This window comes from Lycium barbarum, chromosome 6, assembly GCF_019175385.1.
Source record: "Lycium barbarum isolate Lr01 chromosome 6, ASM1917538v2, whole genome shotgun sequence".
Lineage (NCBI taxonomy): Eukaryota > Viridiplantae > Streptophyta > Magnoliopsida > Solanales > Solanaceae > Lycium > Lycium barbarum.
The window spans coordinates 119659283-119682000 of NC_083342.1; the positions used below are offsets into that span (position 1 = coordinate 119659283).

A 22718-nucleotide genomic window follows, 5' to 3' on the forward strand; every position below is an offset into this window, starting at 1 on the left:
AGGAGCTATCTCCTATTTAATTTTATTCTCTCTTCTTTCTGTTTAGTCTTTGTAGCTACTGTTTTGGTTTTGTTGCCGTGTAGATATGGCAATCGCTATATATGAATGAAAGGAAGAGCTTTGTTATTTTGTTCGTTCCTTGGAGTTCCTCTGTGTTTTTTACTCTTAAAAACTCTAGATTATACTTCACTTAAATAATCAAAGGGTAAATTACTTTACAAAGATCCCTCTAGGTTGAACACTCACAGATATGGTGCTCTTGACAGGTAGAGTTCATAACAAATGTGAGCTATGTATCTATACGTAAATCAAGCCTCTAAAGAAAGATTTGTTGGCCTATCCCAATTGAAGGCGCTATTTGAATTGCTCAAATTGAGAGAATAGCATTCAAGAGAGTAACATTGATGCACTTTCCCAATAATGACGAATCACTTGATATTTCAGTTTATCTTGTCATCAATCAGACAATGGCTTACCTTAAACTCGCACTACTCTCGAGAAGTACTCATTTGAATGTCCATTCTGATTCATGCAGTTTGCCAAGAAGTTAAACATGGCAGTTCAACTGGGGTAACATGTCATCAATTAGCCATCTTGCTAACCAACCGTATGCTGCTTGTGTCAAATGAACTCCATCCCAACTGATGTGAGTACTAGGGTCAACACATACTGGGACTCCTGGAGCACTACATTTCTTACTTATGTCATAATTATAGTCACCTCCTATTCCACAACATGCTTTCTGTAGAGAGTTTTTGTCGAATCCTGAAAATGTTGAAGAAAGTTCGTAAATGTATATGGCTTTCTTCACTTTTCCATGTAAATGTATCTTTTTAAAGAATACATATATGTAGTAATTTGACCTCAAAAATAGGAAAAAGAAATGATGTTTTTGAGAACTTACCAAGAGTGACAGCATTTTGCAGAAGCCACATAAAGGCGTTGTAGTAGTCACCATAAATGAGTGTAATGTTTGGATACTCTTTCTTCAACTCATCAATGGCTTGTTGCAAATGATGATTGTAGAAGATTGTCAAATTATTTAAGTCTTTCAAGCAATGGTACTCATCATAGGCAGTTGATTTGTTGGTCATGAATAGTGTTAGGAAAGCTGGACCACAACCTTTTGGGAAATTGCCTGGAACTACAATTCGAGTAGCCCCAAAACCTATCACTCTCTGAAAAGTGGTAATGATCATTAGGTAACAAATTTCAGCCAAATGAAAGTAATAAATAATAATCATGAAAGAGAAGAGATAACAGCAAATTAAACTCACTTTAACACCAAGAATGATGGTCTGAACAACATCTGGCACCATGCTTCGCAACTCGTCCATGGTTTTACCTTGCGATAAGCCGTAATTCAATTCGTTTCCTCCAATTTCTCCAACTAGGAAAAGCGACTTCTTCAATTTTGTTGGGCAATCTAGCAAGTAAGAACTAGAAATCAATTTAACTCGCCGTTAATTAGAGACTAAACCACACCATTTCCATAATTGGAAGTACTTCGCAAATTAGTTAATTACCAGTGGAACATGTTGTTTCCAAGTGAGAAGACATCCAATCAAGTTGCACACTTAATGAACTATTTGTGATGGACATAGCAATCTTCTTTTCTGCCATGACTGGGGCTGATAAAGCAGTAGCCCCTGCCACTGCAAAGTTTGCACCATGTCTAAAATTTGCATTTTGATCCTTGTATGGATTTAGGAGAGGCAGACCAGATTCCAGCGCTGTATGGAAAACCCAAAATCAAGCATATATATAGGTACTATCCCAGGAAACATCTATTAGGGGTCGTTTGGTTGGAAACAAGTTATCCCAGAATAACTTATCCTGGATTAGTTATTCCACCCTCCCAAAGGGATAAAATGACACTACAATCCCGGAATAACTAATCCTGAGATTAGTTATACCACCATTTTATTCCAACCAAACGTGAAATAAATTCATCTCAAATATAATCCCGGGATTATTTATCTTTACCCTTGTACCAAACGAGCAAGGGTTTTAGTAATTGGGGATTCAACTTCAACAACAACAACAACAACCACCTAGTGTAATCTCACATGTGGGGTCCGTGGAGAATAAAGTATATTCAAAGGTTGTTTCTGAAGGACCCTCGGCTCAGTGCAGCAAATCAAAATAGCTATCGAACAGGAATTATGACAGTGAAGAAAACATGTCAACTAGTAATAAGGAAAGCAGTACAGAGCATTCAGAAAAAGGAGCAGTAACAGCGGTGAAATAGTGCGGAAATGGGCATTCAACTTGGTATATACCTATGAAATCAATGATGAGCATGCCATTAGAACAACGGCCAGTTGCTTCTTTATGGAAAAAGTTCATTCCATAAGGAGTTCTTGTACAGGATGAATGAGCTCCACAAAGGCTCTCTCTGATGCAATTGCCTGTATCAGAAATTGAGTCACCAAACTGATATATTTTATCAAATCTGCAATTCATCAATCCTGGTTTTTGAAGCTTTTGTACTTGTAGAGCATCGCTAATTTTCACCATCACAATGACCAAAGAAATAAGTAGGCCATCAACCAATCTTATTGTCGCTGCCATTCCCCAATTTTAATTTGCAAAACAAAACTACTTCAACGTTATAATGCTCTTTCCGATGAGATGATTACTAGTCACGAAAATAATTATGATTATTATAGATGACAAGCCTTTTAAAAAAAACAAAAAAAACAAAACTTTTAAATACCCCGTCAAATACCATCACATTAATTGAATTGGAGGACAGTTTTCCTGCAAAAAGTCTGATGAACATATGATTATACTAATAAAAATAATAATGATAATTTTGTGTATCTAAATGCAAGCTTTCAAGATTTCTTGTATTACCAGTTACCACAAACATTTTTAAGCGCATGTTTGGAAAGTCTCTGTGTAATTGTATTTGGGTGTTATTGAGTGTAATTATGTAAATTTTTTTAGCATATTTATCTTACCAAGTAATTATTTGATTAGCATTTAATTGGGTGTAATTGATTGGGAGTACTTACACGCTTCAATGTTCAGGAGAAGTGAAAATTTGTGGTAATTACATGGTGTAATTACATGATTATTTTTTAATCTTTATTTTTTTTCTTTTCAATTTATTTTTTTCTATTCTTTTCTTTTTACTTTTTAAATTGGTTTTATGTTTTAAATATATTTTTCTCTTACATTATTTATCTCATTTCCAACCGTTACTTTTTGCGGTTCCTGTAATTGCTTTTATTTTTTATTTCTTATTCTTTTTTCTTCATTTATTTTAGTTTTTGAAACACACATCTTAGTATTAGAAAGAATGGGTAAGTAAACTTGACATGTAATGAGTTATATCATTAAAGATAGATTTCATCGTTGAATGAGGTTATAAAGTGATGTTTTTCTTTTCTTTTGAATTATATTTACTTAAGTTATGTTGAAACTTATTTTATGCTATGTTGGAATTTAACATAACAGTATTATGTTAATTTTTTTTTTTATATAATTATGTTATATTTTCGGTTCCAGTTTATTTGCTTTACTAGTTTTCGACAACGTTAGAGCAAGTTTGAAAAGACACCCTTGTAATTGAAATTGGGTGCAATTAAATATAATTACACAGTTTGACGTGTTTGTCCGGCCAAATAATTACTTGGTCAGCATGTAATTAGGTGGTGTATTTTTTTTTGGGCGGGGGTGAGGGGGGGTTGAATTACACTCTTTAATTCTCAGGAGGTGAGAATTGTTGGTAATTACAGGGTTACTTTTTAATTTTTTCTGTTTATTTTTCATTTTTTTTTCTACCCTCTTAATTTCTTTTTTTTTTTTTTACTTTTCAAATGTTTTTTAATTTTATAATATATTTTTCCTTTTGCATTGTTTATCTTACATTTCTGTTGTTCTCATTTCCCAACTTTTGCTTCTTGTGGTTTCCCGTAATTTTTTTTTTGTTTCTTATTTATTTACTTTTTACTTTCTTCATTTAGCGTAACTGCGTTATTATTCTAGTTTTTAAAACTACACCTCCTACTATTATAAATAATGAGTTACTAACAGTTTATAAAGGAATATCCGGAACTAAAATGACCCAATAAAAAAAGACTTGAACCAAAATACCCAAAAAAAAAAAAAGTGGTACAAAAGTACCTTAAACGTAGTAAAATTTACTGCGTTAAAGGACTTAACCGTAACATTACTACGTTAAAGGTACTTGTACTAACTTTTTTTTTGGGTATTTTGGTTCAAGTCTTTTTTCATTGGGTCATTTTGGTTCCGGACTCCATATTTGTCAACATATTAAATTTAATTTTTTAATTAACTTTTGTTTTTAAATTTAATATATTTGTGTAGTTACACTTGCTCAATCAAACAATATGTGTGTAATTATACTGTGATTACGTTATGACAAACAAATATATGGTAATTACTAAACTATGTGATTACTAGGCTGTGTGTAATTGTATAGTAATTCCACCATGTAGCTGTCCAAATAGATCCGAAAACTAAAAGTATTGCATGAGACACGTATGAAAAGTCGACTCTTCTGTTTATTTTCCGTTTGTCTTTAAATAGTGGAGTAATTTATGAGATCTCCCAGTGTTGTAATTTGTACTATAATCATTGAAAAACTAAAATATCTTCGGATGACTTGCACGACAACCATGTAATCTATTTAATAATGACAATGAATTAAAAATATTCCACGAGAGAGACAAGAAAGCAGAAGGTTGTGCAGTAGCTAACAAAAAATGAAAGCAAGTATTTCTGGAATTGACTGCAGAAACCGCCGGTAAGTACTGTGTAGGATTATAAAATGAAGCCAAGACCCACTGATCTTTGTACTAGCATCAGATAAGAGTTACCAATTTCACGTCATGCAAATCAAAGCCATATGGTTAGCAAATTTATCATGGAAATCATATTTTGCGGCAGGAGTACAAGGTTGTGTTTGGAAATAAAAAAACTTTGTTCTGTCCTTTGATTGAAAATTACTTTATATCTTACGTCGCTTGAAAATACACACCAGATAACCTTTTATCTGATGAGTCAATTATTACATTTTCACACACAAAAAAAAAACAAAGAATTGGAATTATTGTAGACACTTTTCTACTATCTATTATACTTACTCGAAGATTAACCTAATTTTTGACGGATAACTCGAGAACTAAGGGGTTATTTGGTAGCTGGTTAGAATTATGCAGATATTAATAGCGCAGATATTATTAGTAATGCAGGGTTTAATTTATGCATAAATTATTTCTTTGGATGTAGGTTTGTTATATTAAAAATTAATAAATGTTATATACTTCTTAAAGTTAATTTGTTTACAATTAAATTAAAATATTATATTAAAAATTATATAAAAATATGATTTAGAAAAAGAAAGTATTTAAGTGGGGAATGGTAAGGGTAATATTGTCATTTCAACTTTTTATCATGTATTAGTTGTTTCATCTTCTACCCCGCATAAAATAATACAATGATTTCCTCATAACTTATACATGTATTAGTTATGCGGGTTTCTAAATTGCAAACTAAACGTCGTACTAATTTTATACATGAATAACTTATTCCTAACTAGCTACCAAACACAGTATAAATATGCAAAAATTAATACTCCATGAATAAGATGTCGCTTTAATTTACTAGCTACCAAACATGATATAAGTTAACGTAGAAATTAATACATGAATAACTTGTTTCTTGTCCAGCTATCAAACGACCCCCGGCCGTTTTAAGTTCCATCAGAATACTCTTGAAATGTGCCACTACACCTTTCGCCTATATATGTACAAAACACTGACAATTCTTCGCCTATGTACATGATTGTGTAATTACTAGATCAAAAAAAACAAAAAAAAGTTTGATTTCTAGTCACGTCTGAACTTTGGACATGGACCCCTTGAATTAATATTAATATATATATATATATATATATATATATATATATATATATATATATATATATATATATATAAAAGAAGGTCAGTCATGTGCATGAAGCATTCCGTGTTATCAAGGTCTGGGGAAGAGCCGCACCCCAACAAGCAGGGGTAGATCTACAGTAGCGGCGGGTGGGGGTTCCCAGGAACCCATACCTGCTACCGTAGATCTTGTATTTATATAGTGAAGTCCATCGAATGTATATGTAATTATAGATGGGAACCCACTACCAAGTTGTACTATTGGTTCCGCGGTAAAGATAAGGCCCGCCAAAGATCTGCCGCACCATCCACCACGGATCGATGCCCTGTGCTTGCGTTTTGTTTTTCCACAAAACACCACCCAAGTAGAGTACTTTGTTTCACTTTTTCTTTTACAAAACCCCAGAGGTCAAAACTGAAAAAAGACCACGGCCAAATTTAAACTTGCTGTCCTTCATTCTCTCTTCTACTTCTTTTTTTTTTTTTTCTATTGTATTACAATTTCTCTTAATTTTTTTTTTTAACCATTGTCTTGAAATTTCACTGTGTACAAAAAAGTTAAGAATTAGCTATAAATTTCATCATTAATCTTTCGCTAAATCGCTAGTCGCAAACAGAAATTTTTGATAACTTATCATTAATCCGTCGCTAAATAAGATTAGCGATGAATTTTGCTGTTTAGCTAGCTATCTTTAAGTTTTCAGTAGTATATATACATAATTAGATATGTATATATTAAATATCTTTCTTTTTCGATTATTATTGTATATTAATTTGAGTTTACTGGGAACCCATAAATTTCAATTCCTGGATCCGCCTCTGCCAACAAGGAGTGTAACGTAGAAAACTTACCTTAAATTATGGAACACAAAAATAGTCAAAACTACAAGAGGTTAGCAGCTGCCAGTTAGCACATGCACTCGTTCTAAATGATGAATACTTTTTCAGAAGCAATTCCTTATTGGCTTTGCGACGAAGTAAATCTGTATAACGGAAGGTAAGTAAATCTATCAGTTAAACAATTGACTCACTTGGAATACTCGAGTAGACTCAGTGAAAGATTTTATTATATCTTCGCTTTGGAAAGAAATTAAGAGTTTGAAGTTAAACATGGCAAGTTCAACGTGGGTAACATGTCATGAATTAGCCATCTTGCCAACCAACTGTATGCTTTTTGTGTCAAATGAACTCCATCCCAACTGATGTATGTATTAGGGTCAGCACACACTTGAACTCCTGGAGCTCCACATTTTTTACGTACGTCAAAATTATAGTTTCCGCCTATTCCACAACATGCCTTTTGCAGAGAGTTTTTGTCGAATTCTGAAAAATTATACAATAATGAAGTTCGTAAATGCATATAGCTTTCTTCACTTATATAAATATAACACACGATATATTTTTTTAGCATTTAATTACCAAGAGTGACTGCATTTTGTAGAAGCCACAAATAGGCGTTGTAGTAGTCGCCATAAATGAGTGTAATGTTTGGATGCTCTTTCTTCAGCTCATCAATAGCTTGTTGCAAATGACGATTGTAGAATATTGCAAACTTATTTAAATCTGTCAAGCAGTGGTACTCATCGTAGGCGGTTGAGTTGTCGGTCATGAATTTCGTTAGGATAATCGGGTGGCAACCTATTGGGAAATTGCCTGGAACTATAATTCGGGAAGCCCCAAAACCAATGACTCTCTGGAAAAGAAGAAAAAAAAGAGAAGTAACTGATCATTTGGAAAAGAAAAAAGAAAATATCAGCCCATGAATACTCTAAAAATTATGAAATTAAAGAGGACAGCAAATTAAACTCACTCTAACACCATGAATGATGGTGTGAACAACATCTGGTACCATTCTTCGCAACTCCTCCATGGTTTTACCTTGAGATAAGCCATAGTTGAATTCATTTCCTCCTATTTCTCCAACTAGGAAAAGAGACTTTTTCAATTTTGCTGGGCAATCTAGCAAGCGAGAACCATAAAATATAGCAATTCAATTTTAATTTATAAGTAGAGACCTTAATTTGAGGTATTAAATAATTACCAGGAGAGCAGGTGGTTTCAAAATGGGAAGACATCCAATCAAGTTGCACATTCAATGAACTATTGGTTGCTGAATTAATAATCTTCTTCTCTGCCATGATTTCAGCTGGTAAAGCAGTAGCTCCTGCTACTGCAAAATTTGCACCATGTCTAAAATTTGCACTTCGAAGCTTGTAAGGATTTAGGAGAGGAAGACCAGATTCCAGTGCTGTCACAAACAAAAGAAAAACATAGCTCAATCAGTCACACTCCCTTGAAAGGATGGCTCAACTATATAAAACTATTCTTAAAGACATTACATATATGTATACTCTTTAGGAAGAATGCACAGAAGTTTTTCCAAGATATAAGAAAGCCAATTCTATACTGAATGATTGAAAGTAATTGACAAACATTAAGGGCTGAAAAGTATTTTTTGGTGTTGAAGTTGTTTTTATAAATACGCAGTTATGTGATTGAGTTGAATTGTCGAAACTGATAATAAGCGGTTGGTGTGTTTGATGAAAAGCAAGATTAAACCATTTTTCTTGTAAAATGACTAATATGTCCTTAAAGTTATTTACAAAACTTATAAATTAAAGAATATTCATATAAGGAGAATGACGAGTTAGTTTCTCATATTGTCACTCAACTAAAGGTAGTTCTCTTGAAAAATCACTTTTTTTATCTTATAACCCAAAGTCACTCAACTATTAATATTTTACCTACAAAATTACTCAACCAATGTAGGTGATTTTTCACTGGCCTGGTTTTGCTGACATGTAATTTTATATTAAGCTAATTTTTTAAGAAATAAAAAGCTTCCAATGTTAACCATTTTACTGATCCAACCCATATGGCCCGACCCGTTAAAACTATATGGGTCAAATATTTATTTTACACTCATTCTCTCATAAATCAATCCTCTCGCTCGGACGAAATTACAATGGAAAAGGAGCTCTGAGTTATATTTTAGAAAGACTATTTTGAGCAAAGTCAGGGTCCCAATGGTGGTTGCAGTAATTTTGATTCGAATTCTATATTTGTGTCAGTTTTTTGTTCAATATGCACAAATAATTTATCAAAAACCTAGTAAGCAAAAAAAAAAAATTATACAGAGGATTAGAAAAGATATCAGGGATAAAATAGTAAATACTTGGTCAAGCCAAACTAGGCAAGAAATGCCAACATATAGGTAGAAGTTATAATCGACCTTTTTCTTAAAACTTTCATTTGTTACAAAATCTGAAATACACAAACAAGGAAAGAGAATGAAGTTTTCTAAATACCTATGAAATCAATGATGAGCATGCCATTAGAACAACGTCCAGTTGCTTTCTGGAAAAAGTTCATCCCATAAGGAAGTCTTGTACATGCAAAATTAGCTCCACAATGACTCTCTCTGATGCAATTGCCAGTATCAGAAAGTGAGTCACCCAACTGATAAATTTTGTTAAATTTGCATTTCAGCAATCCTGGTTTTTGAAGCTTTAGTAATTCTTGAGCATCTCCTTTATGTTGATCAAGAACCACCAAACTGATTATTAAAAGAACTACTCTAATTGCCAACGCCGTGCCCCGATTTTTGAAAATGTAAATAGGAAGCGAAACTTCAGCTATTTTATACACACGGTAAAAGTAACACTATATATAATGCAATCTGGATTATTATATTTACTCTAATATGATTTTGTGTATCTAAATGACAGCTAGCCAGTTTTCCTTGATTATCACGATAATATTTTTAAAAGTTGTTGAATTACCAACTCCTTTGTCTGTATAAATAATTTACTGTCACATGTCCTGTGCTTTAATAATTTGTGTTCTAATCATTTGGAATAAAATTATGGTTACAATCAGAGACGGAGCCAGAATTTGAAGCTTACGGGTTCGAGATTCTAGTTCTTTAAAGTTACTGAGTTCTAAACTAATAAGTTATACATATTCAATAAATTTTTTAAGATAAATACAGAGTTTGGATCAAAATTTCTGGGTTCGGCTGAACCTGCCAGTTGTATACTGGCTCCACCCCTGGCTACAATTAGGGGTGTTCATGGTTCGGTTTGGGTCGGTTATTGGTTAAAACCATAACCAAACTAATTTAGTCGGTTTTTAAATGTCTAAAACCATAACCAAACCAAGTAAAATAATAACCATCGGTTTGGTTATTGTCGGTTTGGTTCGGTTTTTCGGTTTATGACTAGCCGTGACAATTCAAATATTCTCTCTCTACATTCTCCAAATTTCTTATGAAGCTTTTTTTTCCTCATGGCCCACAAGGGTGAACTTTGCTGCATATTGAGGAAAGACACGCTGTTGGCAAATCAGGTGGACCAAACTTGCAACGCAGTTTAGATTCAAAAGAACAAGTCAAACAGAGGTTTCAAAATACAAACAACCCTTATGCTTACGACTTATTAGAGTTGGGTTTGAATTGTCGAACATATTCTTTTAAGACATGAGCCTTAAAAATAAGTAGACCAAAATTAAATTAATAATTAAAAGGTATAAAATATCTTTAATTATTTATGAAAAGCTAATATTATACATATAAATAATTATAAATTTTATGTATATAATTATCGGTTTGGTTCGGTTATTTATTCGGTTATTTTTTACTATAACCATAACCAAACCAAATATTATCGGTTTTTTAAATTTAAAACCAAACCAAACCAAACTAAACCAAATGTCAGTTATTTTATTCGGTTTGGTTAAATTTTCGGTTTGGTTTTAATTTTAACTAAAACTGTGAACAGCCCTAGCTACAATATCATACGTTTAAACACGTTATACATGACCATTACGTCGAGAATGAACACTCCATCGTGTTCATATATATGTAATCTATCTTTAACATTGTAATTAATTGAATTATTAATTTCCATGTGATCGAGATTTGAGAGACGAGGAAACTGAACGTTGTGATGTGGATGGCTAATAAGAAAATAAACGCAATTATTGTTGGGTCCATCCCATAATTTGAGGAAGGAAAAATTTCCCTCATTTGAAGGAAGAAAACATTTCCCTTGTTTTGAGGAAGAAAACATATTCCTTGTTTTAAGGAAGAAAGAATCTTCCTTGTATTTGACAAATTATCAAGTGTTTGCTTGAGTCACAAATGACATCAATAGATTCATTTCATCCCTATAAATAGGGAAGCCTTCTATCATTTGTAGCATCACCAAGAGCAAGAGAGAAAGACAGTACGGAAAACACTTGAGTGAGATATAGGTATTCAGTTTAGGATTGGTTTTTTGTAATAGTTGAGTGTGAGAGTTGCTCCTCCTATTGTAATTTTGTTCCGGTTATGAATAGAAGACTTTTTCAATCCTAACAAGTGGTATCAAAAGCTTGGTTAATCTTCCAGGCCAATCTTTTAAAGTTTCGTAAAATTTTCAGTCAAAAATTTTTTGTCCCAAAATTGTGCTCTGAGTATACCATTAGAAAGATCTCGTTCCGAGGATTCCGAATATATAATTTTCGGAATTTTTCGACCACCGGAAGGCCTCCAAAAGTCCAGTCAAAGTTTCTCTGTCCACCATCGTCGCCGCCGCTCCGCCACCTTCCGGCCACCAGCTCGCCGGAGAAGACGACCGGAGAAACCCGATCCGACCAACCCGTTTGACCAGAACCAGATCTGGTCAAAGTCCAATTGCCACATCATCCTTTTGTTAACCCTTTCAACCAGCCAGTGGTTAAACCGGCCCGGTTCGGTTTGAATTAGTGCAGCCCGGTTCACTCTGTTTTTGTCCGATTTTCAGTTGGTCAGACCGGTTCCCTAGGTTTTCGACCATTTCGAATTCAACCGTGAGTCCCGTTTTTCCTGATTCTGCTTCCACAGTCCAGTGCAAGCAGATTAGGTGCACTTTATCATGGAGAAATCATCATCGGATACCATGATTCCGCTAACATCTTCAAATTATAACATGTGGAAACCTCGTATGGAGGACTTGTTAAATTTGAAGGATTTAGCCGAGCCGCTTGAAAATAAAGGTGCCAAACCCGACAAGAAGACAGACGAAGAATGGGCAAGAATGAATAGGAAAACGGTCGCACAAATTCGACAGTGGATTGACCATAGTGTACATCATGTCGCGCAGGAAACGAGTGCTTACAAACTTTGGGAAAAGCTTGGGAGCATGTACCAAGCAAAAACGTTTCAAAATAAAACATTGTTGATGAGGCGATTGGTAAATCACAAGCTACGTAGCGGTACCTCTATCACAGAACACACAAGTCAGTTCCAAGATCTCGTGAACCAGCTAAGTGCAGCCGAATGGGTTCTCAAAGATGAGGAGCAAACAATCTTGCTCCTAAGTTTCTCTACCTGATAGCTGGGAGACTCTTGTCATCACTCTCAGTAATTCCGCCCCCAATGGTAAGGTGACCATGCAGATGGTCACGGATGCCTTAATAAAAGAGGAATCGCGAAGAAAAGAAGCCGGGGTAGATCAATCATATGCCCTTGTTTTTTAAAATAGTGGACGCAACGGAGGTAGAAGCGGAGGTAGAGGAAGAGGTTGAGGCAAAGGTAGAGGTCGAGGTCAAAGTAGAGGAAGATCTCAAGTTCGTGGGAGATCACGAGAGAGGGGAAAGTCCGTTGATACCAACACTTGGTTCGAGGGCTATTGTAACTATTGTGGCAACTATGGCCACAAGAAGGTGGAGTGTCGAAAGCTTAAACGGGAGCAGCCTCAAACTAACCAGAGTTCGAGCAAGGAAGATGGTGAGACCATGGTCACCGTGTCACCAGACATTGCACTTGTTACATGCGAAGAGGAAGCATGCCTACATATGGGCACAAATGATATTGAGTGGGTGATTGATACTGCTGCATCATTGCATGCCACTCCACACCGGGATTTGTTCAGTACTTATAAATCTGGAGACCACGGCGTTGTGAAAATGGGCAACGCCAGTTTCTCGAGCATTGTTGGCATTGGTGATGTGCACATAAAAACCAGCAATGGAAGCTCACTTGTGTTAAAAGAGGTTCGTCATGTTCCGGATCTGAGATTGAATCTGATCTCAGAAGTAGCTCTGGATCGACAGGGGTATGGAAATCTGTTCAAGGATGGTACGTGGAAGCTGTCCAAAGGCTCTATGGTTATTGCTAGAGGACATATTTGTGGTGCTCTTTACAAAACCAATGTAAAGTTGTATCGACCGAGTCTCAATGCAGTTGAAGAAGAGACATCGCCAAACTTATGGCATAGACGATTGGGCCACATGAGTCTGAAGGGATTGACGACTCTTGCAAAGAAAGAAGCCATCTCAATAGATAAAGACATAACTTTGGATCCCTGTGATCACTGTTTATTCGGGAAACAACATAGAGTTTCTTTCAGTTCCACCAGAAAGAATCGTTCCGAGTTGCTGAGCCTTATCCACTCTGACGTGTGTGGACCCATTGAAGAAGAATCTCTTGGTGGTAGCAAATACTTCGTGACATTCATCGACGACGCATCACGGAAGGTTTGGGCTTATTGTCTCAAATCGAAGGATCAAGTATTCGATCGTTTCAAGACATTCCATGCTATGGTAGAAAGGGAGACTGGAAAGAAGCTGAAATGCCTCCGATCCGACAATGGAGGCGAGTACACTTCCCGGGAGTTTTTGGAATATTATGTTGAACATGGGATCAGACATGAGAAAACGGTGCCAACGAACACCACAACATAACGGTGTAGCTGAAAGAATGAACCACACTATTGTTGAGAAAGTCCGATGCATGCTCAGTATGGCTAAACTGCCAAAGCCATTCTGGGGCGAAGCTGTTCTGACAGCTTGTTATCTTATAAACAGGTCACCTTCAGTCCCATTGAACTTTGAAGTTCCAGAAAAGATATGTCTGGGAAAGATATTTCATATTCTCACTTGAAAGTGTTCGGGTGCAAGGCATTTGTGCATGTATCCAAGGAGTTGAGGCAGAAGCTTGGTCTCAGATCAACTCCGTGTATCTTTATCGGCTATGGAGATAAAGAGTTCGGATACAGGCTGTGGGATCCCGAAATGAAGAAAGTGATTCGAAGTAGAGACGTCGTGTTCCATGAAAACCAGTTTCATGAGTGTGCTCCAACAGTCAACAAGCAACGAAGTTATCATGCTCCAGATGATGTCCCTGAATCACCACACATTCCTCTCAACAACGAGGAACTTCATGATAATGTCCATGATGAACAAGAAAACATTGATCCGGCAGATGTTGATGATGATCAAAACGAAGAAATTCTTGAGCAGGGGGAGCCTTCACCCCAAGACGCAGCTGGAAATAATCAAGTTCGACGTTCTGCACGAGGGTTAATCCCTCAAAGGTCATACTCGCCAACAGAATGGATCCTTCTTACCAGCGAGGGGGAGCCAGAGAGCTTTCAAGAAGCTCAATCTCATCGTGAAAAATTCAATTGGCGACAGGCCATGGAGGAAGAAATGAATTCTTTACAAAAGAATCAAACATATGAGTTGGTGAAACTTCCTCCGGGAAAGAAGGCCTTGAAGAACAAATGGGTCTTCAAGCTCAAGAAAGATGCTAGCGGAAATATCGTGAAGTACAAGGCAAGGCTCGTAGTCAAAGGTTTCCAACCGAAGGAAGGAATCGACTTTGATGAGATTTTTTCGCCGGTTGTGAAGATGATGTCTATCCGAGTGGTTCTCGGATTGGTGGCAAGTATGGATCTTGAGCTTGAGCAGATGGACGTAAAAACAACTTTTCTGCATGGTGATTTGGAGGAAGAAATATACATGGAGCAGCCCGATGGTTTCCGAATCCCAAAGAAAGAGCATCTCGTTTGCAAGTTAAGGAAGAGTCTCTACGGTCTCAAACAAGCCCCAAGGCAATGGTACAAAAAGTTCGACTCATTCATGCTGAAACATCAATACAAAAGAACAACTGCAGATCATTGTGTGTACTTGAAGAAGTTCCTTGATGAAAAATTTATCATCCTTCTGCTCTATGTGGATAATATGCTGAAACATCAATACAATAGGGAATCCTTCTATCATTTGTAGCATCACCAAGAGCAAGAGAGAAAAGCAGTAAGGAAAACACTTGAGTGAGATATAGGTATTCAGTTTAGGATTGGTTTTTTGTAATAGTTGAGTGTGAGAGTTGCTCCTCCTATTGTAATTTTGTTCCGGATATGAATAGAAGACTTTTTCAATCCTAACAATTATTTCTCCAGTTGACTACGGATCCAAAAATATTAAAAAGAAAAAAGAACAAAATTTAAAAAGCACGAAGAAGGGGTTTTCTTTTCTTCAATTAAATATTTTTAAATAAAGGAAAAGGTAAAACTATGATACTAGTTTGAGACTTGAGGTTTTCAAAGTTCACGTTTCAAACCACTAAATTTAAACATTAAAAATAGTATAAGCTTTCGGTGAAGCATTTGGGCCAATTGACCTTTGGAAAGAAGACAGAGATTTACAGGGATATACTAAAAGTATGAACTCATATATTTACAATAACTCACAGTAGTATTCCACTTTTAAAATATAGCAATAAAATTTTACAAAATATATGCAATCTCCAACTAATCCAATAAAATACTACTGTAGTATTTTGGAGATCATCTCTTTCTTCGTATCTTCTCTTTTTTCTTTTCTTTTCTTCTCTTCTGACAAATTCTAATTCGTCATTTCTGGAGTTCCCCAACCCAACCCCCGCTTGCTGTCGCCGGAGTTCTACCGGTTTGCGCTTTCCACCGAAATTTTCCACTACTTTGCCGGAGTTGATGGCTCGATTAAAAAAAAAAAAAAAACGGTGAGATGAAGAATCTGAAAGAGGAAATGTGGGAGATTGTTATGAGATGTTTCCGGTGAGTGGTGGAGAGGATTGCAATTTGTGCTAGGAGGGACTGTGGGACATTGAACATCGTTTATATGTCATAGTATATAGGGCGTGAAGGTAGGATTTTCGACAAGGGAATTCAAAAAGGTAAAGAGAAATCTCTAATGAGACTCAAACTAGCAACAATGGGCTAAAACAAATTATTGCCGTTTGGCAGTTGAGCTGAAGTTCATATTGTGTTAAAGGGATTCAAAACTTAATATTTATACACAAATAAACAACTTTACCTTACATATACAATGTAATTCTAATTTCCAGCGAATTGAACCGGTCTTGCACCCTTGTAGTTCCGCCCCTATAGTATACATGTGACATATAGTGATAAACATGTGTCATACACAATCTTTATCACTTATATGTCGTACGTAAGCATGTTCCTGCCATGTATATAATGCTAATACACATGACATACATAATGCATACACACGATTCAACCAATTGCAAAATTCATGTTCTTCGAGTTCTTCAGATTTGAAAATTTCAATTTTGGTTCAAGCTGCTTTAAATGAATTTTATTCACTCCCACAAGTGGAAGTCGATCATTTACTTCGTTGTATTGACGCAGAGGGTAAGTACAGATTTCCCGGCATTGAGTTCATCATCAGCTGTTGTTGTTCGTCGTGACGTAGCATTTTTAATTTAATAATTTTGGGTGGGTTCAGGGTTTTATTTTTTGGGAAAAATTTGAACTCAAAAACAAACTGAGAGAGAGACTTGAGAAAGAAAAGAGGAGGGAGAAAATCGGAAATATTGGGATTTGGGAGAGGGATAAGTTTATCAAAATTTGAAGACTAAAATCATGGTATACTTATTCCCTGTTGTGAACTGGAAGTTCCCACATCGCTCGCACACGGGATTGTGTGCGTGCTTATAAGCAGGGCCTGAAGCCTTTACTTGTGGACACGTTTTAAAGCCGTGAGGGGCTGAGGCTCCAAAGCGGACAATATCTAGCCCCTCACGGCTTTAAAACGCGTCCACAAGTAAAGGCTTCAGGCCCTGCTTATAAGCACGCACACAATCCCGTGTGCGAGCGATGTGGGAACTTCCAGTTCACAACACACCCTCCCATCGCGAGCATCGTGCTGATAATGTGTTATAAACAGCTTGCAGATATTGTCCGTGTCATACCCCATTTTAACCGCAGAGAGTTAAATTTAGAAGTATGACGTATTGGAGATTCCTATTATTGTTGTTTGTTTGTTTAAGGAGTCGCCACCTAATTACTTATGGTGAATTAGGACACCTAAATTTATTAAAGTTATTTTTTAAAGTTAGCTCTGTTTAAGGTCTGCGAAACTTAAGGTTCTAGGTAAGGGTTCAATTAGTCTAAAGGGAAGGTATTAGGCATCCTTTAAGACTCATTAACAATGGTTAACCGACCGGACTTATGATTAGTTAGGCTAAGTGTAAATATGGTATTATAGAAAAAGGAAAGCAGTTTTGTAAGTGTGGCTAAAGCCATAAATAGATATGTAAAAATAGAACTTGTAAAACAATAATAATAATTTGTATAAAAGAGTATTTTTAATGCTGTTTTGACGAAGGTATAATAGCGTTGTTTAAAATAATACTTGTAGAAAATAGCAATTGCATAAAAGAGTTTAGTCAAAAATAAACTAAAAGAAAACGGGACATGTATGTTTATATGTGAAAGAAATGACTAAAATTTAAAGAGTTATTTAGTAAAAGCTTTGAAGGTTGTTCTAGACAAATACATATTTCTAAGTGTTGGAAAGAAACTAAAGTGAAAGAATTATTCGTTGAGTTAGTTTGCTTTTTATTTTTTCTTAGAATACGCTAATGTAGTGTGAGATTTGTGACACTTCTAAATAGTAAAACATAAATTATGATTCCTTTGACTCAAAATATGAATTTGCTATTGAAAATCAATTATACCAAAAGTAAATATTATAGATTCTATAAATAATTAAAAATGAAACTTCATGGAATTGATTATTATTAGTTTCCTTAAATTGACTACCCATTATTCATCTAAACTCCACTAATTTGCTAAAGTTCATCTAGATTAACAAACAAAAGAATTAGTCATACAACAAAGATTAAATACACAACGATAAAATAGAAGAGCAAAGAAATTAAAGGGGCTCAATCCATTTTTAGGACTGCCGCGACTAAACTACTGTTTGGCTCAATCCTTTTGGACTGCTGCTATTCGCTGCCAATGTGATGGGCTTTGGCCCAGAATTATCCCCTTTTTTTAGAGTGGGTTGACTCGAGAGGAGGTAGCATGATTGTTCGATCTTGCAGCAAAGTTGAGTCTCATTCGAGACTCCTCACAATCCCCGATGTCATGCAAAAGAAAGGAGAAGAAATTAGTGCGAGGGTATAATTCCTATAATGTACAAAAATCATCATATCTGGGAAACTTAAGAGATGATTAACATGTGCCAAGATATATTCAGCCTAAAATATAAGAACTTGCAACTGGAACTAAGTGACATGTGAAGAAATGGGCAAATAAGCGATACACAACGACCACTAGCGTAATTCCAAACGTAGCAATTAGCACAGCTATAAGTAGCAGCAAAAACATCAACTGTTTTATCGAACGTAAGTAATATCCACATAGCGGCCAAGTATAACCACATCTTTCTCGACACAGGTACTGGATTAACACACAGATGCAATAGCTATTTGTAGTATAGCAACAGTCAAGAAAATGGCAACAGCAGCTGGCTAAAAGTAATGACCAAAGTATCGTTGTTTATACCAAAGTTCAGCAGTAGCTATTTTATCAAATGTGGCTCACAAACCCAACAATAAAGCAGCAGCCAAAAGGGACAGAGGTGTTTGGTTTTGATAACTCAAAGGGAAACAATCCCTTTGCAGGTTCATACAATGTATTTAAGGCAGCAAGCAAGGATTTTCTGAAGAAGAAACGTATGCAGATACAGGGGAAAGGGAAAGGGATCAAACATCGTACACTTGGATTTTTATTTTATTTTTTTCATTCTGGGCAAGACATATGCAGCATGTTTGCATATCATTTTCCACAATATATATGCATATTTAACACTAATGAGGATGAGACAAAGGTCATATGCAATGAAAGGTTTAAGTCCTCTAAATCCGAGACACAAACAATGTTAGCAGGTATATAACGCAAGCAAGTTGGTCATAAACTTTGAATAATATGACTAATATTCTTTAAGTCTACTCAATTTGTTGCAGCCTCAAACTTGTTCCTTTGCTAATTTCAACAACATACCTTTCATACATTACTTAATAGCACAAGACGGATTTGAGATATTCAAACAAACAGCACAACCATATCGTCATATATTTCAGTCTGTAGCATTCTTGGCATTCTTGTTAACAGATTATACCACCAGGATTGGGCTTAAATAACCATATATCATTGTATTCTCTCTAAACTGCTAAGACAAGAGTTGAAGCTTAATGAATTATTTGTAACATATTCCTTTGGTCCCAACTGCTTAGCATACACCAGGATAATAATTTATGCTTAAAACTCAGGTCTATACTGCTGTTATTAAACAAACAAAAGAGAATCAGATTATCCACGAGAACAGCATATGCATACTAGAACTTAACCAAACATGGATTGAACCAATAACCAACATCAATTCATACCAAAACAGCTGCATCAACAGGGATATTCATATTTGTAAATGGGTATATTCAGCATGAATCCTATCAATTTAAACGAATTCTAAAGGGATGTAGAAAAATGCAGGCCTTTGAAACTAGTATTGCAGCAATGACATGGTAAACTAACTGAAATCCCAAACTGGTCGTTTCGACATTAATCCTATCATTTTAAACAGGCGACCATGATCTTGCAGACCAAATAAAATCAACAACGAATACCGATATGTCGTATAATCATTTCGTCACATCTAAACCCAGGTAAATTACATTCATGACCGAATACATTATCTCGAATAAAATAGAGCAAAAGAGGGACAGCGCTACATACGCGAATTCATGATATCTATTTGTATCGCCTTTTAACCCTTACACATAAATCAGACTCCCAGATTAAATTAAATCATCCAACAACTATAACAGCTACACGAAATAAGAAATGCAAACAGGTTTTTTTTTGAATCACGACTGGTCATAACAAGGCATTAAAACATGATTTCTCTATGTTAACAGAAATTTAACAAGACAATAAATCTGAACAGCAGCAGAATATACACAATTTCAAGTCCAAACATGACTTCAACACAACATTATCAGCTAAAGAAACTAAACAGAAGACGTCATTACCTTTTTGTGGTACAGTGAAGTGGGGATCGACGAGGTCTCGAATCTACACTCGAACGCGACGAACTCGAAATCGATTAAAGAAACTTAAAGTTTTAAACAGAAAATGAAAGGAAAATAGAGTAATTGTTCGCTGGCTTTGTTGATTAAAACTTGTGTTTTGTGAGGTTTTCGTTTTCAGCCCCCTCCCCCTTTTCCTGATTCAACTAGGATTATTTATAGGGTTTTTGATTCATAGAGAGGAGCGGTGGTGATGATGAAAGGGAAAGAGAGGAGCGTGAGGAGTGGGTTCGTCCGTGAGTGGAGGAGCGTAAGGTAGGGTCGGGAGTGGGGAGCGGCGGCGTTGAGTGGGGTAGCGGCGGTGATGAAAAAAAAAGGGAAAGAGAGGAGCGGGGGGAGCGTAGGTAGGGTAGAGAGAGGAGTGAGGTGGGGTAGGGGAGCGTGGTGTGGGGTGCGGCGGCGTTGTGTGGGGAAGGGAGAGTATAGAGAGAGAGGGAGATGAGGCGGAGGAAATGAAGAAAGAAGAGAAAGAGAGAGAGAGGCGGAAAAGAGTAAGAGAAAGAGAGAGGAAGAGATTTAGGGCAAAAAAGAATAAGTGGGCTGGACCGGGTCGGATAAAATATGTGGGCTGGTCCGAAAATAATCAAATATGGAGTGGTGGGCTGATTTATTTCGATGGGTAATGGGCTGGGTATTTAAAATGTGGGCTGATTATTTGGGTAGGGGAATAACATTGTATTTTAAGTCATTAATTTGACTGAAAATTGTTGGTCCTTCATCCTCTATTTTATTATTGTTGGGCTTCTAATTTAACAACTAGTACAATATATACTATATGAAGACAATTAATAATTAATATTTTAAAAAAATAAGGATTTAACAACGTGTTGTTCTATAATTAATTTAACGAGTCCAAACCCGAAAAAATGAAATGATGACGAATCATTTAAAATTTGTGGTAAAGTAATACTTATAATGTTGAAAAATAAAAGTAGCGATATTAATAGTAGTGAAAATAAAGTATTTAGGTCGTCAGCAAACTTAGAAAGCTCGAGTAAATTAGATAAAAGAGGGACAAAATTGGGTGTCAACAGTCCGCTTTGGAGCCTCAGCCCCTCACGGCTTTAAAACGTGTCCACAAGTAAAGGCTTCGGGCCCTGCTTATAAGCACGCACACAATCCCGTGTGCGAGCGATGTGGGAACTTCCAGTTCACAACATTCCCCTAATTAGTTGCTTTGTTTTAAAATCTATTGTTATGCTAGGTAATCATTTCGTATTTGGAGTGGGTCATTTCCACTTTTGGCCCTATTTTGTGCTGGTCTTTAATTTTTGTCAATCAAGGCAAACAACTTTTTTCTTAAGGCATAAGTTTATATCTTCGCATAATAATATCCCACAAGTTATGTCTGTTTCTTTAAGGCATAAATTCGATTTTAAAGGACAAAATTTAAAGACCAACCCATTTGAAGGCCAAAATTTAAAAATCATCCCATTGAAGGCCAAAATTTTAAAACCATCCCATTTGAAGGATAAAAATTAAAGGTCAACCCATTTGAAGTACAAAATTTAAAAACCATCCCATTTGAAGGCCAAATATTAAAGACCACCCCGTTTGAAGGGCAAACCGTGCATTTTCTTCAACTGAATTGGACTAAAATGTTGTCAGTCAGCCGTGGGCAATTCACAGAATTGCCCTTCTTTTGGGGTGGTCTTTAAATTTTGCCCCTCATAGTTGAAATCTTTAAATTTTGCTCTTGGGCTAAAACACATGGGTTCCAGGTTCGAACCCCCACTCAGTCAAAAAAATTTAAAAAAAATCACAAGACAGAGTTTAAATTTCGCTATGCCCCCACCAGCATAAACTTGTGAAGGAATTACCAAAGTTATGCCGGACCCGGCATACTTATGCCTTATGGGCAGACTTGGCATAAGTATGCCGGGTCCGGCATAACTTTGGTAATTCCTTCACAAGTTTATGCCGGGTCTGGCATATTTATGGGCAAACTTTTAGTTAAGCCTTAACTAAAAGTCTTTTCCTAGTTATGCTTTATGGGGCAGACTTTTAGTTAAGGCATAACTAAAAGTATGCCCCATAATGCATAACTTTTCCTTAAGACATAGACTTTGTCTTATAACGCAAATTTTTAGTTATGCCTTAAGGAAAAGTTCCGCCTTATGGGGCATACTTTTAATTAATTGTGCCTTAACTAAAAGTCTGCCCCATAAGGCATAACTAGGAAAAGACTTTTAGTTAAGGCTTAACTAAAAGTTTGCCCATAAGTATGCCGGACCCGGTATAAACTTGTTAAGGATTTACCAAAGTTATGTCGGACCCGGCATACTTATGCCAAGTCTGCCCATAAGGCATGAGTATGCCGGGTCCAGCATAACTTTAGTAATTCCTTAACAAGTATATGCCGGGTCCGACATACATGCGGCCCAAACCTTGCCTTGCAATTTTTTTTTTTAATTTATGCTTGAGCAGGGGTTCGAACCCAGAACCTCATGATTTCTGCGTGAACGCTCAAGGTTGCAACACGAAGGGTAAAAATTAAAGACCAGCAATATGAGGGGCATAATTTAAAGACCACAAATATGAGGGGCAAAATTTAAAGACCACCCCAAAAGAAGGGCAATCCGCGCAAAAAAAGGGTCAGCCGTCGTTTCTACTAAAAA

The 22718-nt window shown here is 36.0% G+C and overlaps 2 protein-coding genes across 2 annotated transcripts; both read right to left on the reverse strand.

Annotated features, from left to right (window-relative positions):
* Positions 1 to 195: 195 nt before the first annotated feature.
* Positions 196 to 2662, reverse strand: LOC132645904 (acetylajmalan esterase-like). The gene is made up of 5 exons (XM_060363159.1): positions 2283 to 2662; positions 1527 to 1733; positions 1278 to 1426; positions 905 to 1178; positions 196 to 765 (listed from the first exon to the last, which is right to left on the reverse strand). The coding sequence occupies exons 1-5, from the start codon at positions 2572 to 2574 to the stop codon at positions 548 to 550; spliced, it is 1140 nt and encodes a 379-aa protein (XP_060219142.1). The 5' UTR covers positions 2575 to 2662; the 3' UTR covers positions 196 to 547.
* Positions 2663 to 6755: 4093 nt separating this feature from the next.
* LOC132644521 (acetylajmalan esterase-like) lies at positions 6756 to 11731 on the reverse strand. The gene is made up of 6 exons (XM_060361111.1): positions 11677 to 11731; positions 9224 to 9550; positions 7957 to 8163; positions 7726 to 7874; positions 7335 to 7608; positions 6756 to 7238 (listed from the first exon to the last, which is right to left on the reverse strand). Exons 1-6 carry the CDS (start codon positions 11729 to 11731, stop codon positions 7006 to 7008), a joined length of 1245 nt encoding a protein of 414 aa, XP_060217094.1. The 3' UTR covers positions 6756 to 7005.
* Positions 11732 to 22718: the final 10987 nt, after the last annotated feature.

Excerpts from the sequence above, each read along its gene's own strand:
- LOC132645904 (XM_060363159.1), bottom strand. The coding sequence starts at position 2,574 with ATGGCAGCGACAATAAGATTGGTTGATGGCCTACTTATTTCTTTGGTC. Across the intron at positions 1,734-2,282 it reads GCTCATCATTGATTTCATAG|CGCTGGAATCTGGTCTGCCT; the intron begins GTATATACCAAG and ends TTTTCCATACAG. Across the intron at positions 766-904 it reads GCAAAATGCTGTCACTCTTG|GATTCGACAAAAACTCTCTA; the intron begins GTAAGTTCTCAA and ends CAACATTTTCAG.
- LOC132644521 (XM_060361111.1), bottom strand. The coding sequence starts at position 11,731 with ATGGTCGAAAACCTAGGGAACCGGTCTGACCAACTGAAAATCGGACAA. Across the intron at positions 9,551-11,676 it reads GAAAATCGGACAAAAACAGA|CTGAAGTTTCGCTTCCTATT; the intron begins GTGAACCGGGCT and ends TGTATAAAATAG. Across the intron at positions 7,875-7,956 it reads TGAAACCACCTGCTCTCCTG|ATTGCCCAGCAAAATTGAAA; the intron begins GTAATTATTTAA and ends CTCGCTTGCTAG.